Raw genomic sequence first — 19,591 nt, 5'->3', positions numbered from 1 at the left:
TCTTATGTAAATAAAGAACTGACTACACATGGCACACTGTTGAAAAAGATATTGCCACAACAGAGGGACTTCAAGGACTCGCAACCAAAGCCATAATTGTGGTGTACATACTTGTAAGAAAAAAAAAAATCTAAAAGGCTACATCTGTTGATTTCAGGAAAGAAATGAATAAAAGGTATTATGAGGACAACTTCCAAAATAACAGAACCAGTTTCCAAACTTATGTTTGAAAGAAGGATCTCCAATAAGCTTGGAGATAAATTCCAAGGCCTGGGAGGAAATTTCCAAATGTGCAATTTGACTGTGCCACTCATTAAAGCAAAGCATCTTAATGGCCAAGAGCTCAGCAGAACCCACAGGCGGACTGGACCCCCTTTGAAGACTTAACATAGGATGTAGGGCAGCTGAGCTGATCCATTCGGCTGCACTAGTGCGAAAATCACAGGCTGCTGAGATCTCTGTGGAGTTGTTTGACACCAAGGACCAAGCACCAGGGGAAAGACTCCCACTGCTTAACTTCTGCTTCAATTCAGTATATCGCATGTGAGCGTAGAGTAACTCAACTGAGCAGTAACAGCGTACTTACATCCAATTTTATAAACTGTATGCCCAGAAACCTACAAGAAGTTATTCGCTATTGTCAAAAGCTTGTATCTTTGAGCACCCAGCATATACCGTGATTTTCTTGTAAGCAACTTCCCATACTGTTCGGTGTATAGCTGAAGAAAGTGCTAGTGGAAAACATTCAAATACTGTTAATGTTGCACAGCACAATATAAAGTAATTTAATATTCAACAGATGCAGTATTTCACCTGCCCAGGTACACTGGTGCATATGCAGGTTTTCCAGTATACTTAGTGCATTCAAATTAAATGGGATAGGACTAAGGATTCATTGTAAATTTAAATTTAATCGCCAGCTTTCATACACTACAGTAAGTCGGAGTTAAAGACAGCTTCCTTAACAATGCAATAAGCTCAACTATCGCACACAATTCTATATAATAATTAAATTGGGCTGCCACATCATAAGGGATTTCTGGTTCCTTGAATAATTTTTTTTTTCAGCACTAGATTATGTAACCACTCCCTGTTTTTGTTTTGTTTTCCAAAAAACCAAAAACAAACCAAGAGGCACGTTCGTTAAATGGTGTCTCCCTCGCCAGTAAAGAAATATAACAAAAAAGTGGAGGTTTTTTTTTTTTTTTTTTTTTTTTTTTATATTACTGCAGTATTTGAATTCTATTTTGCAAGTATCTGAAACAACCACAAACACGGACACTCGTTCTCCTCCAAAGAACCTGGGAGGGGAGAAAGGAAAAATTTATTCTTCCTTGACAAGTTTTAAACAGCCAAGTCCAGAAGATGAACAGATAGTTAGCGCCATTTGTGTCTAGAAGAATTCCATTCACATTTTAAACAAATCATTAAGCTATTCATATCCTTTCTTGGGGAATAAAAAACAACTTGTGTTATGAAAATAGACAGAACAAGCATAGGGAAAACAAGCCCTGTTACTTTTTTTAAATCTGAAATGAAAAAAAATAATGAAACCGAGAGACAACATCACTCTCATAAGCCAGGAATACTCTGTAAACCATATTAACTAAGGAAAAAACCTGTTTCTACTAACTGCTGCCATCTGTGACACAATAGAGAGAATTTAAGCGGATTTACTTGGTAGTTAAATATTTATATATTTATTAAAAAGGGCTTAGACAAAGAGATAGGTATTCTTCTTTGAAGAAATATGTGCTGATAAAATTTAAATAAATAAATAGGTGCTTTGGCTAATGCTTTGCATACTCTTAGTCACTGACTCCAAGCCAAATTAAAATCATTAGGACTTCAAAAAGCAAGCTAATCATTCAGGAAAGGTGGAATCTGGTGTTTACTAGCCACATACTTTCTGATCAACTTGCATGTAACCCTTATCACTGCGCAATGTGACTGAATCGAACCCAGATGCATCCCAAGGCAGTTGTACCAGTGGAACTTGATAGAGAAAGCCAGAGAAGCTCGTAGCTACTGAAATCAGATCAGCACACTCATTACGGAGAGCACACAAAAGAGCATGGGACTTTTTTTTTTTTTTTTTTTTTTTTTTAAATCAGACTGTGATTTCATGCCACGCTTTAACATAGATGCTGAGAGCCGGGGAGATTGTGGACCAATCATTCAACTTTTCAGTCTGTTTGTAAAGTATACCAAGGATAGCCTCGTAATCATCCTGTGGGAGTTAGCTGTCTGTGAAATACTTCAGCAGCGCAAAGTAAAATAAAAGCAGCACAGAAATCTCATAAACCCAAAGCAATCACATGGAAACTGGTTCTCTACTGTCTTGCACTGGCAGCCTCTTTACCTCAGCCGCGCTATTCTTGCCTTTGTGTTCAGATCCTTATGACTTCAAGAGGATTTTCTCAAACTAAAGAGTAACTCCAACAGTGCAAAATTTACAAAGTTGGATGCTGGTGACCATGCAAAAGAGAGCATGGAGGAAGATTCTTATTCAGGGGAATTCACTCACCTGCTAGCTGAAGGTGAAACTGATCTTTAATTATAGCTATCCAAATTATCCTTAAAACAGCACTAAGACATTTTGTGTTGAAACAGGGCTTAAATGCTATACTGTACTTGAGCAAAACCCTCTCATGCCACCTAATTCCACTCCATCTAGTGTTTCAGCTGGGTTGAAAGACTGGGGCAGTGACTACGCATCACAGCTGTGAGATCTGCAGAAGGCAGGACAGTTTTCACCAGCACTTTGTTTGACATGGAGGCACAGAATAACACAGAGGCACTGAAAACATGGCAGGGAAGGGGCAGAGAACCAGAAAAGAAGCTATTTGAATTTGACTGACCTGTAAAAACAAACATGAAAGGAGAGTATTAGCCATTTAAATGTGTTGTTTATGATAGATCTAGCTAGCATAGAAGGACTATTTGCTTATGCCACAAAAATGTTGCTGAACTAAATTTGTATAGGATCTGGCAGCTACAAAATAGTTGCCTGTTTTTTGCCTCCTCTCTATCCTGCCTGTTTATCTACCTTCACTCGGCCTGGGTCCACCCCTCAAAAATCAAACTTTGCAGTATTGCCATTAAGCTACCTCAGAGTTTGAAGTATTAACCATGACCTCTCTGAACAAATTCTGTGCAGGTAGAGGAAAGATGGCTTAGTAATTGAGCTATTAAAGAACAGTGAAGTAAAGTTAAAGCAAATACAGGCCAACAACATATCTCCTAGGCATTGCACATAAATATTTGGCTTAAATACTATTTTAAGTGAGCTTTACTTGTATGTAGAATTCCTCTCTTGGCCAGATCAGTGTAGATGCCCAATACACTTCTGTGACTGTTTTCATGCTGGCATTTGTTTATCATTCAATAGTGTACATGTGTGTGCACAACAGAGAAAAAAAAAAAAAACACACACATAAAACGGTGAAAACGAAATCTGAGATCCATTTCACAACAAAAAGAGAGGAACAAGACAATGAAGGAGGACAAAACTTCATAAAGCTAGTCCAGATTTCTGCACAGACCTAAGCAGCAGAATGAGGACAGTACCTTTTCTGACTGATGAGTCCTGCAGCTAACTTACACTCTTATGTTGCACAGGGTTTTGAAAAGCAAGCATTCATTTTGTAAGGGAATTTAAAATCTGCGTAGATTAATATAGGTAAAAAGTGCTTCATTAGGCACAAAAAGAGCATGCGCCCTTAAAAGTGCTGTACCAAGCAGCATGTACTTATGGCTATCCATAGACACAAGAAAGAAAGTTTTAAATCCTGCATTTTCTAACTTTCAGCAACAAAAGCAGACAAACCAAGAGAACAATAGTTATAAAACACTCTGAGAAAAAAAAAGTCCAAGGTTGGAAGTGTTCAGCCAAAGAGGAGGGGGGCATGGGAATTTATTTCAATTATTATTGAGGAATGACTAGTATTCCTATTCACGTTCATCTTCACCATAAAGCCAGAGGGAAAATGAGACATTTAAGAGTTGATCATAAATGTTTTTATTTCCTATTCAAAAGGAAAATAATTCAAGCAAATTATCTCCTAGGGAATACATCTGATTTAATTTAGAGTTGGAGAAGGCATCACCAAACAACAAAATTATTATTAAAGTTCAAAACTCTGCTAGGAGTACAACTTTGAACAATGTTTTCCTCAGAGAGCATACATCAAGATGATCTTCAATAAGACCCTCTTCCTCCTGGGAAGAGAAGAGTATTCAGGAGATGCTTCTGGTTACATCATATTAAAAGAAATATATTTACCCAAGACAATACACAGCTTTGTGGGAAAGAGTCAACAGCCCGTGCCCCAGTTGGCATTAAGTTAGATGCAAGCATGTTCCGTCTCATAAGGGTTTGTCAAAACAGATCAGAAACATGTACATACTTCTCTGAAGAGTCATTTGTAAATATCAACCTATCTGAACAGGTTTGTGAACATCGAAGAACATTGAAAAAGCTGAAAATATAACTCCAGAAACATTTAATTTTTTTCTAATTATTATTATTTCTTCTATGTTTCTATTTTCTAAAATATATATATATTTTTTTCTGATTTTTTTTACTGGTGGGGCTTTGGCTTTCTTTTTTTTTCTTTTCAGCTTTAAATCTAAGCATTCCCCGAGATCCTTCAGGAAAGTTACAAGTTACTCTACAAGTACATCAAGAAAAAATTTATGTCAAGTAATGTATGTTTCACACATCGTGTCAGTTGTATACTTTTTTTTTCCTCTGAACAACTTTTTTTTTTTTTTTTTGCCTCTGAACAAAGCAGAGCACACTTAGGTGTTTACCTCTTTATAATATGAATTATTCTTTTTCAGCCTTTCCAAATATTTCACCTCAGCAGAGTTTCACTTTGCAGTAACAACATCGTCTGCCCCTGGTCTCTGAGATTTGACATGTGCCCCTGCCTCACAGAAAAGGCAATTTCAGACATCTTGTTCTGCAACCAGAAGCAGTGTATTACTTCAAACTGAAATTATTTTTCAGCTATCACTTTCAGAAGATTTAGCATGTAACACTGGCTGGTAAATTGTTCTACGTACGAGTTATCTTTACTTTTCTCACAGAGGCGTAAAATCTACCCTTCTGTTTTTCTTCATCAGATTGCACACCACTGTAAGCTGACTGGAATGTTGCGGGGAAAAAATACCAATTATGTATGTAGTAATGAGCCTTATTCTGCTGATAATCATTTGATATTAAGTCCTTCTGTATCTTGTTGGAGGAAAGAAACCTGTTAACCAGTCACTGCAAATATTTTCTGTGCTGTTCAGTCACCTCAAAACATCTGATACACCAGTGCGAGTTCAACCTTTCCCTTAGAGAGGGCGAAGAGACCTCATGCCACTTCTTACCAACAGCTCTACATGCTGACAAAACTCCTCCTTGGTCAATCGCTAATGACTGCTTCCAACACCATAAAGCCACATTTCTCAACCTGGATTGCAGAACGGCTCAAACATGGCCATGAAGTGATAGAAGATATACTCCTGCTTAAGAAAACCCACTCTCTAATAAAGCTTTTGAGGGTCAAAGGAAGTCAGATACATAACAAAGATATTGTAGTTTTCAAAAGGCTGAGGAATATTGGTGCAGATGACTGGGCATCTCTCCTGGGTTTATCAGCTTCTGATGACAATGAACTTGTGGCTCAGCAGCCATGCACATTTTTACCTTATCAGAAAGGCTCTGCTCAAAGCATCAGCCACTACCATGTCCAGAGCTAATTTGCTTCTAAACAACAATACAGTATTTCTGAGAGAGCAAAACAACATCCTCTAAAGATGTGTTAGCATTTCTAGTACGCTCTGCATTCCTTACCACTGTGTTTAAAGAAAGATGATCTGACTGTCCTGTCTTTATACTGATGGAAATACATTCACAGGCAAATGCCTGACAGAATGAGAGATCAAGGTTCATCAAACATTGGCTTCACTTCCTGCAGTAATTCAAATCCAGCTCTTCATTTGAATGCTCCCAGCTGAAGTACTGCCTCGGTAATTAGTTGTTTTATTTAGGCAAAAGAAGAATCTTGTTGGGCAGCCCTCTTGAAACTGGGAGCAGCTTGTAAGAACTGTCTTAAAGATGACAACATTTTGGAGAGGTGTGGCTTCAAACTGTCAAAGAGAATCAACAATGTTAGTACCTTCTCAAGACCATTGGGATGTTGACTTGTTTTAGAGACAGCTGGGCCAGGTGTGATATTTACAGCTATCGTAGATGTACTTTATTTCAGTTGACAACACTTGCTCATACATGGCTCATAACTAAGTATCATATGCAAACTTGGACTGAACATCAAGATGAGATCCTCTTTTAATGGTAAAGATGCATAAATTACTCAGGTTCGAAAATAAGGCGTTCACTGTTGATATTTGCTGAACTGAATTATTCAATTCCAAGCAAGAACATGGATGGATCTGTTTTCTCCCTTCTGGTTTGCTAAATATCAACCCAGTTTCAGAGGATCTGGGAACTGTGGGAATGGGCTCTGTTCAGATTAAAACCAAAACTGATTATTTCTGAAAAATCACTTGCTATTGCTCAGCTCTTCCAGAAACTCTGCAAGTCTTGAGTTACCAAATGAAAGGAGAAACCAAAGGTTCCCACAGCCTTTGCTCTCCACCAGGTGTACAGATGGGTCAACACAGTCAATAGCTAATACGTTGATATTACTCACATCCAGGGTCCACTGGAACTTCTCTCAGAAGAGTCCCTAAAATATTTCATCACCCCTCACAGTGAAGTGGTGAGACCTTTCCTAAATTACCACATTTGCTCTTTTTGAAAACCCGGACATCCAATTTATCTGTCACCTTACAGAATACATAGATACAAACACTGTTTTGTAGGATACTGATATTCATTTATCCTTGACCAAGTATTCTTTCCCTATCCCTGTGCAAAGCATCTCAGCTAGCATCATTAACTCCAATCTTCTGCTCCACACCAGTCCCCTTCCATGACTATCCTTCATATTCTTATTGTCACATATCCCTTAACTCAGAAGACTTTGGTCCCGCACCACAGCTGGGATTTTTCTTAGGTTGAATAATAATAAAAAAGCACAAACATTTAGTTCTAATATTCCTTAGTCTGTATTTGAGCCTCTCAAGACAGAGACTCAGTCCGAAAAGGAGTTTTGTTAGTGTTTGTTCCCTTTGAATAATGAGGACAGGTGCACAAATGTGAATGTAGCGACTTTACTGTGGGTTCCTGGATTCAGACCCACAGGCACTTTATGGTTTCAGTGAAGAATTTGGTACCTAAGTATCTTCAGAGATTTGATTCCTAGTTTTGAAAATTTTTGTTCCATTCAAGATACTGTAATCCATGAAGCTTCCGTGTATTCCTTTAACAGAACAGACTTCAATAGCACAAAAATAATATCCACTAATATTTTAGCAGACTCAGGATACTGGGCTCATATAAGGTCAAAACCCCTTTCAGCTTCTGGGCACAAAAAATCTATCAATTTAATACACTTCCAGATCTCCTACTCCAGAATTCTGAGGGACTGAACAACAGCTCTGAATCTACCTCTAATTTTTCCTGCTTTTCAGAAAGTGTCATGTTTAACCATCTGAGGCTCCAGGAATACCTGTGGTCTTGTCCATTGGCTCGCCTTAGACATTTTATCCATTTGAGGGTCTGTATGTGACAGCAGTCAGCTCTCTGCCGACGGAAACCCTACATACACATACTTAGGATGAGAACATCAACATTAATCATAACACAAAATTTTCACAAAGAACTGCTCTACAGCTGGGACTACAAATTTCTGTATCTTGTAACTTACATAATCCCCTTAAGATAATGTCAAAGATTTGCTGTAAAGCATATCCATTTTCCAGTGTTGATATTTAAACAAGCAGCAAAAAAGCCACCAAGAGAAGAGCCAACAGAGCACGGCATTTATAGCTTTCACTCAGTAATATCAATTTTAGTCTAACACCAGCACCTTTCTACATTCTCCACATGCCCATCTGAAGATGGGCCACTGGAGAAAAGTTCACATGAAGGTTGTCAGTAGGGTGGCTGGGGCTCTTGCCCTCCTTCAAGAGCTCTGCTTCTACCTGGGCTGTAGATTCAGGCTCCCCCAAGCTTATTCTCTCTTGTCGGCTGCACAGAGTTGTGTCTAGCTGTGGGTGACTCCCCTGTCACTCTGCAAACTGCCCAGATGTCCCTGCAGTTTCCCCTTTCCTTTCAAGGTGTTTGTGTGTGATTTCAATGGACTGATGTGCCCTGCTGCAGTTAGATGTCCACAGTGTATGTTTTATCCACAGTGCCTGATTTATGAGGCTCAGATGTTCCACCATGGTAAATGCAATGTAACGTCAGAAAAATGGGAACACCTGAATGAGGGAGGTGTACCAGGGAGATGTGGGAAGTAAATTTCCATCGACCAAAAAAAAAAAAAAAAAGAACTCAAGCCTGGCTGTGAAGCACATTGTACTGTTATCCTGAATATTAGTCACTTCAGTATGCAACCACAACAGGTTTTCCCATAAATAAATCAAATCTCTTCCCATGGTTCTCTTCCTCAAAAACTTCCAATTTGAATGAGTTTTTAATTACTAGATCAAGTTCTGCTTGCATAAAGAGTTTCCATTTCAAAGAAGCATTACACTGATATGAAAAATCTCTGTGGAGAAAACATCCTTGTCATTGGGAAATGCACAAGTTCTGGCTACTTTGAGACTTTCCTATAGAAAGGCCACAGGATGGTATATAGGGCAAACAACCACATGAGACTCTTGGCAGATGCATTCAGTATGGCCCCGAGTGAGCCTCAATTCCTGTATGCCTCAACTTTCCCCCCCATCTCTAAAAATACAGTTTCTAAAAAGTATTTCTCAACCTGAAGAAGGAAGCAGAGAAGAGGGGGAGGAATGGATGATGGGGATTTTACGAGATCCCACTGGAAGTCTTGGGAGTGGTGCCTCCCAGCTGCCCCAGGCTACTCCTGGCTGGGTTCACTGAGCTGCAGATGCAATTTAGGTAAAAGGCCCTCGCCCTCTAAGGTGAGGAAAGGACAAGGAAGCAGCTGTTGTGGTGGTGGGGAAGCCACGTGGAATGAGGGGCTAGTGGAGCAAGCCTGAACTGAACTTTTGCCAGGATTTGCCTTCGTAACGAGAGGCAACTGTGGTGCTTCTCCTCTGCCAGGGAGAAGGGTGTCTGCCTGTGCCAAAGGGCTACAATGGGATGCTGCAAGCACCTGATGGGAGGAGAAACAACTTGGGTTCTCAAACAAATGAGGAAAAAAGAGTGAGAAAATGTCCTATGAGGAGCACGGGAGAGAAAAAGAAAAAAAAAAAAAGAAGTTCGAAAACCACTGGATTATAATTTTATGGTAGCATTATTTGATGGCCTGACTTAACAAGTCTTTCCAACTTTGGTTCCAAAGATTGTATGGATACTTCCCTATCTCACCCAGGTGTTTGAAGTTTAATTAATTAATGTTTGTAAAGAGCGTTACAATTTCCAGATGAAAGGTCCCATGCAAGTGCAATGTAGTATTACTCATTGAGGTGATTGGGTTAGAGAGTATCACATTACACAATACAGCTCTTCCCTCAATGATTTTATGCGTTTGAAGTTCTGATAAAATGTATTTATCACTGAGACAGATATAATGGAAATACTCTTAAGGCGTGACCTGGATTATGAAACCAGAGGTATGGTTTTGGGAATGGAACAAACGAGAATTAAAACAACTCCCGAGGCCAGATTTGTCTACAGTTGTATAAAACGTATTCTGTTCTTCCTTTTTTTTCCTATTCCAGTAGGCTTTCTTCTCTTCTAAAATAGAACCGGTTATTACAATGGGTGTGAGCAGACATGCAACAGTTCACGTTCAGTTCCTATTTCCATACTCATCCAACTTGACATTTTCTCATGACTTTCGAAAAATTATTTTCTGTTCTCTCTCTCTTTTTTTTTTTTTTTAAGGTTTAAATCAACCCTAACGATGAACGTTTTCTTTTTGGAAAGTTCTGCTTTAACCAGCAATTAAATCAAATCACATCAAAAGCATGTGGACAATGTCAAACTGAGGACTGCAGTCAATATGCTTAAGGCAGGGACGACAACCAAGGGGATCCAGATGTAGACAGGCTGAAAGAATAGGTCACCAGGAACTTCAGGACACTGAAACAGTTCAGATGAATGTCCTGAAAAGGACATTCAAAGACCTGAATCTGGAATGGACTAACCCCCTCTTAGCAATACCAGTAAGTGCCTGGGCAACAGCTCAGATGAAAAGGAGCTGGGGTCCTGAGAGATGTAGGCTGAACAAAAGTCAACCGGTGTGCCATGGGTATCAACAGCGTATTCACACCCTCTTTCCCCTAAAACAAGAAAGATGAAGGCAAATTGGTGTGAGTTTGAAACAGGGTCACCAGGGTGGTCAGGGCACTGTCGCACCTGCCCTGTGAGAAGAGGCTGACAGAGACAGTTTGTTCATCCCTGAGAACAGATGACTTCAGGGGAGTGAACAGAAATCTTCCCATACCTACAACAAAGCCACTCAGAAGAAAGAGCCAGGCTCTTTAGTGAGATGTACAGTGGGGAAACAAGAAACATTTGCCATAAACTGAGGGGAGGGTTCAACTGGATATAAGGAAAAAAAGATTTCATGGCAGATAATCAAGCATTGGGGCAGATTGCCCAGACAGCCTGTGGAATCTCCACCTTCTGAGGTTTTCAAGACCCAACTGGATAGAGCCCTGAGCAACCTGATCTGAAATTGTACTAGAGACCTCCTGCGGTCCATTCCAAATCTTACTGATTCAGTGGGGAGGGAGGGAAATCCTAGTTTGTGCCCAGGTTACGTATACGTGTTCAGGAATGGGCTTGGACTTGTGACCAAGTCAAGAAAGCTGAATAGGTTTATATGACAAGTAAGTTCATTCATTGTTTGTCAAAAGACAATATTAATATGTTAATATTCCAACTATGAGGTTCCATTTTTGTTGTTCTTCACTCATTTTCTATCCAACTTACCAGGACAGCCAATATCAGAGATTTGGGATGGCTCACAAATGAAGGCATTATTACATCTAGAAGTCTCAGTTAAAGAAGAAACAAACCCAAAAGTTTTAATAATAATACATGATAGTGGAAGAACAATGCACTGCAGTTTGTGCATTTTTACTGCACAAAGTTAATTTCGTGAATTACTAAAACACATTGTAATTTCGAGAGACCAAATTTTAAAATACGCAGCTTTTTTAGCCGAGTCTTCTGAATTTTCCTGATATTTAAGTAAATGATTATTTTTCCATGAATACTGTTTTGTTGTTAATAGCACTCATTAATTGTTTGTTCTCTAGAGGAATATTCTTGTTCTTTGTATTTTTAACACACACTTTTCTTACTCTTCCAAAATTCTGTTTATTTCCACTAGGAGTTACACGCCTGAGTAAACCAAGTAATTAAAAAGCGTAACAAAAGCACACCTGCCACAACTCTGATCATTCTAAACATGCTGTAATATTTCTGATTTGTTTGGAAGCAGAATCAGTACCTCTGAATAAGGATGTCGAGAAAACCAGCTTGTTAATGGGTCAACATGCCAGTTTCCTTCTTTTTTCTGCCTAATGCTTCTCACTCTCCCCTCACCCTAAAATTACAGAAATCTGTAAGAAGATCAAAATAAAGCAATGTAAAAAGATGAAAAATATTTAAGTTACTAATGGCTGTGGACTCTTAAGGTATACTTTCATGAAATCTCTTCTTTAATGGACTTTAAAGAGATCAAAGCCATTCCATAAAGACTGTATTAGACAATGTATGAACATAAATGGACTTTTAAGAAAGTAGGAATCTTAATAGTGGCTAAACTGAAAAAACATAAGGTTAAAAATAAGACACTGTCTCTAAAAGTACAACAGAGTAGTTACACCATTGGCAATAATACTGAACAGTTTGAGAAGAGTGATTTCCAAATTTCATGTCATATTCAAATGATTTTAGCAAAAACAGTACACAAGAACATCCAGTTTTCATCTGAACTGCATGATTTTAAAGGTAATACTAAGAAAACATCTTCATGGAAAGAGTACTCTGTGCATAACATGTTAATTGTAGTTAATGAACCAAAACCCACAGAAATCCCTTTGGACAGCTAACAAACACACACAGCCATTAATTAGGTCACAGTTGTTTCCTCACAAGTCTTTTGTTCACTTTAGTTGTAGAGAACACCAACATACCCATTAGACTTGTGGGGAGGTATTCACCAGTGAAGAAAATATTTATTTATTATACCTTAAATGCTTGCAATTATACAACTTATTATGGCAGTTCTGCTGGTTTCTCTCTTTGTACGTAAACTACGATCACTCGGTTCATGATCTGCTCTATTCTATTCTTCAGAACGCCACTCACCTCAGCAGATCCAACTGTTTCATTTTGCATACTTTGGGCAACCATTGTACCTCAATCACAGATTTTAAGATGTTTTGGGCATCCAATTAAAAAAACAACAGCAACAACAAAAAACAGTACTGAAAGAATTAACAAGCTTCATTTTAACATAACAAAAGCTTCATAAATATTTTAGGGTTAGCATTGAGAGGATAAGGGTAATGTCTGCTTGAAGCACAACTAAATTTGAGTTGCACTCATGAACATGCTTTGCCCACTATGTCAGTCACTTCATTAACTGACTGTGAGGAAAACATTTCCAATGGGCTCCTGTTCCTACCATAGAAAATTGCAAAAATGCAGACTGCACAACATTTCAAGGACACAAACCTGCCTGATTCCTGAGAGCCTATGAAAGACCATTGCCTATATGAAAATAATCAGCAAGGATTTTTTATTTTCTATGTGTGCACAATACATTATGGGGCAGGCATGATGGCAGAGAGAGTATTTCACAGTGGCACAGTGTATCACTGCTCTGTTGGGAACAAAGATGGCAGAGGCTGCTGGATTGGTACTGCTTCATCTTTTCTGTTTGAACCTTGCTTTAGAAAGCTGGCCATGTTCATTACCTCACCAGTCTAGTTCCACTTCTTCCACCACCACCCTTGCCCCAGGGCAGCTGCTGCCTCCTTACCACCACGTCTCCTGCCCCAGAACCTCTACCACTTCCTTCTCACACATCCCACACCACTAACTATTGTCACTGCCTCCCTCAGCCCACCGAGACTGAATTAATAAACCTGACTGAATCCAGCTGACTCCATCCAGAGCCACTTGGGTGTGTCTTCACTACTACTGGCAGAGCTTATTTGCTCAAGTCTGGTGGTGCACCTTACCTACAATGTGTTTATGCCTCGCAGGTTGGAAACCACAGAGCCAGAAAATGTAAGCAGTCTTTTCAGGTCATTACTTCTACAGTTTTATGATTTGCCAATCACAGTAAGTAGGATAAGTCTAAAACACAACAAACTTCTGCCCATTTCTGGATCAAAAGTTAGCTGAATAAATACAATTACTCATTTTCAGTAAAAGAAAAAAGAAGCGTTTAAGCAGTTAACTCTTACCATAATCCGGTCGCTGTCGATAATGGTGTTCAAGCGGTGTGCAATGGTCAGCACCGTGCACTGAGCAAACTTTTCACGGATCGTCTTTTGAATGAACTCATCTGTTCTGAAACACGGAAAGAGTAGTGCAGACAAAAGTAAGATGCTTGCATGGATAACTGACTGACAGGCAAGTTTTATGACTTCATCAAACAGAACTGTATATCAGGAAATGTTCTCATGAAGTCATGGTAGTGCTTCTTCCCCTTGTTACATTACACGATTTGGAGGCTTATCATGAAGCACGGCTCCAAAATCTATCCACTAATGGTTAAGGAGGAAAGAACTTCTTCCTGGGAGCAGAGCAATAGGTTTCACTTCAAGAGACTAAATTCCCAGGCTTTGATTACAGATGGAGCAACATTCCTATTAGCAGGGTTAGATGTTCCTACAGATTTCTGCACCAAAATTCAACTGTCATTTTCTTTTAAGGTTTAGATTGTGCAAGCAATGAAGAAAAGATGGTGGAAGTAAATATCCTTCATGGCAAACGAATTGAACACGAGACAGCCCATAACCAAGGTTCTTGATTTCAACTGCAAAAGGGGATTAAATTGCAGAGCTGGTTGGTACATGAAACTAGAACTGGAGTAGCTCAAGAACTTGAATACAGAATGGCACACTCCATAAATGCAAAGTAATAACTCCCACAGAATCCAAGGAAAGGGATAAAAGCTTTCAAGTTTCATATAGTCTTACCCTACTATATGAATTAGCCACCTAAGGAAGGGTATCAGGTGGAAACATTAGGCTTGTAAAGAATGAAAATTAAGCTAGAGCACAGACACTGAATCACAGTGTTAATGTGAAAATGTCACAAGTTAAGCTGAGAACGCTGACAAGGAAATATAATTGTACTGAAAGATTTTAATATTTTAATGTCTTTCCTTAGTTGTATAAACAAGTATTAAGGCAAAAGACCAGCAATGATAAAACTGGAGATTGTTTAAGAAGCTAAACGTACAGGAGAAGCATTGACACCACCTAACTTAAAGCACTACGGTAAGGCTTAAATTTGAAAATCTACTTAGTCCACTTTAGAATCAATGAAAAGAGGAAAGGAATGGCTGGAAGGTGAATTAGAGCACCTGAATTAGGCAGCCATCAGGTGATGAATGCCCTCTACAGGCACCTGACAGCCCACAGTGCAGAGGAAGCCTTAGTTCCCAACCTGGGCACAAAGACATGCCAGGTGACTATGCAAATATTGTGCACCAGCCGTCAAAAAAATGATGAGTGGCAACAGCGAGGGAAAAGGCAGTGTGGGAATGCAGATAGAGAAGTTAAAATTATTTTTCCAAGATAAAAGGAAGACACAAACAGCTCAAAATATACTGGAGTTAGTGGGACCAGGGAAGCTGCAGCTTAGTACTGAGGTGTATGAAGGCACGGGTCTCATTTCCAAGATTTCTACTGGAACAATATATTGTAATTTTATATAATGACTGGAGAATAATAAATGCTGTACATAGAATTAAAACAAGACAAAGGAGATATATTTGCATGAACTGATATGTTCGGGGAGCCATGTTAGCTTCAACCTGCTGCTTGCAAAGCCTCAAACTGTTAAAAGCAACCAGAAAATCAAATACAATAGAACAAAGATGCAAGCAAAGCGTGTCTTCCTGTGACAAATTATGACTTTTTAGATAGAAATAGTACTCTACAGTGAATCTGTCTGGACATGACAAATATTTGACATTGCCTCGTTAGTTAAGCAACAAGAATTGTTCTCTTGCCACTATGTCAGGAGGCACTAACAATAAAAAGGGGCAAATGTAACTTTGGAAGAACAGGATGACTTGGAGAAACGGGAGTAACCTCTAAGTTTCCACAGCAGAAAGCACAACTTTGTGCTTCTGAGGACGGATCAGAACTTCTGTTACAAACTGCTTAAGCAATCGGCATGACAGAGGAAAAGACAGATCACTGCAGATGACAGGATAAATCATCAGAGAGAAGGAAGACAAACAGTTAAGTAAGAGCTCCCGTGAAAGCTTACTGGGGATAGAAACATTTTAACTCTGTCATGAGCTGGAGATGATTCTTCAGACAGGAATTCATTCAGTCTTTGCCTAAATTCCTAGTGCAGCCTAGGACAGGTTTGGAATCTAGCAGGCTCCTTTGCCCATCTTCTCTATCTCCTGCTACCAGCTTACTAGTAAGAACACTCACTAAGGAAACGAGAGGACCAGGCTCCTGGCCTCTGTCTGAGATAGCCTGGTCTTTATGCTCCTATTTCGTAAGAGAAGAGACAGGAAAGACTTAGGAAAATCTTTCTCTCTCCTCTGTTCAGTGCTGGTGAGGCCTCACCTGCAGTACTGAGTCAAGTTCTGGGTTCCCCCGCACAAGAGAGACATGGACATGCTGCTAACAGGTCAGCAAAGGAGCACAAAGATGATTGAAGGACTGGAGCATCTCTCCTCTGGCTGAGAGAGACGGGACTGTTTAGCCTGGAGAAGAGAAGGCTCAGGGCAGGATCCTATCAGTATCTGCATATACCTGAAGGGAGTGTGCAAATAAGACGGAGCCAGGCTCTTTTCAGGGCGCCCTCTGACAGGACAAGAGGCAAGGGGCACAAACTGTAGCACAGGAGGCTCCATCAGATCAGGAAACACTTGTTTGTTCAACTGTGCAGGTGACTGAGCACTGAGCAGGTCACTCAGAGAGGCAGGAGAACCTCCCTCCTTGGAGATCGTCAAAAGCCACCTGGATGCGGTCCTGGGCAACCTGCTCGAAGTGGCCCTGCTTGAGCTGGGGTTGGACCAGCTGGCCTCCAGAGGGGCCTTCCAGCCTCAACCATCCCGTGTGATTCTGCAACCAGAGAACATGTTTCACAACTCCTGCTTCTGAACCAAGGCCGCTGTGCAATCAGGGAAAGGGACAGGAGGAGAAGTCAGGACAGGTTTCTTTGGCCCCGTGTGTTAACCGTGTCCTTAAGGGAAGGAAGCCGTGCATCCTTAACACTCCCCTAGCGTGTGCATGGTTCAGATCACAGCAATACGGTGCTTTCACCCCATTGTTAACGCACACATATATTTTTTGCTGTCTTCTCAGCGCTACCTCAATGACCTGGCTACTCTTTATTTCGACTGAGCAAATCAGGGCCACACATGATAACACTCAGTAGGGAAGAGGCTTAGAGAGACAGCAGGATGCATTCTCTGCAATGGTTAGAGATAGTCTACACTGAATAGAAAAATGGAAACAAAAGCTTCAATACGACCTGGAATAATGTAAAGAAAACCTTTTTCTTTCCCCATAGTCAAGCTCAAGGTGAGGTTTCCTGCAGAGCTACTGAGGAGCACAGAGAATTGTAGCTTGCTCAGGAATTTTGAAAATAACTTTTAAAAGAGCTCAAAACAATTTTCAACTCTCAGGTTATTCCCACTGTTATCTCAGGAGAATGCATAATCCTTGAACATCTCTGTTCCCTGTATTCATTTATTATACCTGCCTTTAACACATGCATTCCTTACAGCACCATCCCTCCCTGCATTTACAATAGAAAACATTTCTCATTCTTTTATAGATACTATCAACCTATTGTCTTAAACAAATATTTCTTGAACATAAACTTATCCCTCTGGTCGTATTGTGGATGTGACAAATGTTCTCAAATGAGACTATAATCACAGAAAGACTCAATCCTCAAATACCACAGTATGAAATCTCACGTAGGTCTCTCCACTGGCAGACCCAGACCAGACCCTCTCTAAGGTTAGTGGTAGATCTTAAAGTATAGTTTTTAGGCAGAAGCACTGTCAGTGACCTCCAGAGAACCTTGGAGAAAAGGCAGGAAAGGCGTGAAAATCTCAGACTCACTATGAAATGGGACTGCATGTAGAATTAAGCACTGACGGGTGCAGAGACTATATTATGTGCCAGTTAGAGCTGTCCACCCTCCTGAAAAGTGCCAAAGGAAGCAGAATTTCTGTCCTTTTTTGAGGGCCACAGATTGTACGCGCCTTTGGGCTCCCAACCCATGCTGATAAAGCGGCCAAGCAAGTGCCAAGGGATTCCATCGTCCCCTTCAGTGGATCAAACTTTCAGGCACATTATAAACCAAAGATACAACCTGAATACCAAACCAGGGCTGCTGGATGACAAAAGCTCAACCCGAATCTGATAATATGAAAATAGGAACCACGATACTCCCCATTACAAAGAACAATACAATAAGAAAGCACAAAATGGTGGCGTGGCTGTCCCGCTGGCACCACGGATTGGGGATCTAAGAGCAGGTTTCACAGCAAGCCAAGATCTGGTATATCCTGAATTAGTTGACTGTGTAAGAAGAAAACTGGCTGAAGAGCAAGAATAAACACAGTCTGAGTGTGAAGCAACTGAGCTGCTTGAAAGAAACACTGGGTAAGTCGTTATCTCCAGCTTAGTGTCCTCCTGGGATTGTCCTGGAAGCATATCTCTCACTGCGCTATTCCTGAGCGGCCTCGGAGAAAGCAACACTTGATGATAACTGCTCCGAAAGAGAAACGAGTGCAGATACCAATTAGATGCAACAGAAAGTTAAAGCTTACAAGGTTAAACCGACTAATGAACTGAACCATGTGCAGAGACTGCTTTTAACCACAGTCAATAAACAACCAGTGTAAAAATGTGATGGTGGTCTGGCCCTAAAAGGTTGTGTCCTCTGCAAGTAGTAAAAATACAAGTTAATAAATACTAGTGTACTCAGAGAGCACTGACCTTAGTATTAAAGAAAAAAAAAATGAAGAAAAGAAAGAAAAAGCCTCAGTTACTAGGGATTTTGTTTCAATATATCAACAAAGAGACTGCAGAAAGACTTTTCAGCTCTTCTCCTCCAGCTTTCACACAACTTTCCCGAATCACTTAACTGCTATAAAATTATTCCATTCTTAGGGATAAGAATTCTGGCTTCAGGACCAAAAAGATAACATCAAATTAAATGCCTGTCAGTCATCGCATACAACATGCGAGCAGTCTGACTTAGGAGAACCTTCTTTATGGCAGGCTCCTCCTCTCCCTGTGAACAGCACCGACACCCCTGCAGCATGCAGAGCAGCCAGTCGCTATGAGGAGGTAATAGGGGTACTTATGGGAGCTGGAAGACATAGACAGGAGGGAGAAAGATACACTCCAAATTCCTTCCCTTTATTCATTTGCTCGGCTTCACTCAACAGCAAACAAGAATGGCCTAGCCAAGAGGGAGAACCATGGTGAAGAGTCCCTCAGCCCAGGGAAATGTCATATCCACTGCCTCATGGCATCTCACCCATCCCTCTCCTCCTCCCACCCTCAAACCCTGGCTTCTCACATTTGCTTCCAGGTTGAATTGAAGGAGGGACATGGTTGCAGCAGCGGTTGAGGTAAAGAGATCAAGAGCCAGAACAACAGAAAAAGGAATAATAATCTCCAGAGCCGGCGGCAGCTCCCCATGGTTTCCTATCCCAGGTGCTTGATACGATGTGTGCTTGCCGCCAGGCTAGAGACAAGGGTGCCAGGTATGGGGGTTGTGCATCAGAAGAGGAGGAGGTTTTCTTTACATGCCAAAAATGCCTCCCTAACTGCTCAGTTAAGCAACACACATCAGCATTTCCTGATGAACGTCCTATCAGATTGCACAGCTGAAAAATACTTTGCTCTAGTTTTAGCAACACATTAAGGAAAAGGTAATAATGACTGTAATGCAAACTGAATTCAAAGGAGAAGTTCCAAGTTATTATTTTTATTGTTATGCCTAGAGTTGATACAAACAAACATTTACCTTATTATAATATATATTGCAGCGCACATTAATCAAGATCAATTAAATGGATAGTGCAAGTTGAGAACACACACGTTAGATGCCAAAATAGGGAGGATGAGTAAGATGGTATTAAATTTCCACAGCTATGATTAATCACAGATTAATCACACTAATCTATCAGTGCTTACACAAAAATATACTAATAGTCAAAAAAGAAAAAAAAAAAAAAAAGGAACCTCTGGGAAGGGAAAACACTGCTCCAAAGGTTTCAGAAATACACTGTGAGCTGAACTGCAAAGC

General features: G+C 40.2%; 1 protein-coding gene across 2 annotated transcripts in view; it reads right to left on the bottom strand.

Moving 5' to 3' along the window:
- ABCC4 (ATP binding cassette subfamily C member 4) overlaps positions 1–19,591 on the bottom strand; it is a 148,911-nt gene that overhangs the window by 10,894 nt on the left and 118,426 nt on the right. For both annotated transcript variants that reach the window (XM_032192288.1, XM_032192295.1), the window contains one exon: positions 13,525–13,630. In XM_032192288.1, the coding sequence (XP_032048179.1) occupies positions 13,525–13,630 (106 nt within the window). The remainder of the gene's footprint in view (positions 1–13,524; positions 13,631–19,591) is intronic.

This window comes from Aythya fuligula, chromosome 1 (assembly GCF_009819795.1).
Source record: "Aythya fuligula isolate bAytFul2 chromosome 1, bAytFul2.pri, whole genome shotgun sequence".
NCBI lineage: Eukaryota > Metazoa > Chordata > Aves > Anseriformes > Anatidae > Aythya > Aythya fuligula.
The sequence above is the reverse complement of the archived record's forward strand: the minus strand, read 5'-3'. Positions and strand labels throughout refer to the sequence as shown.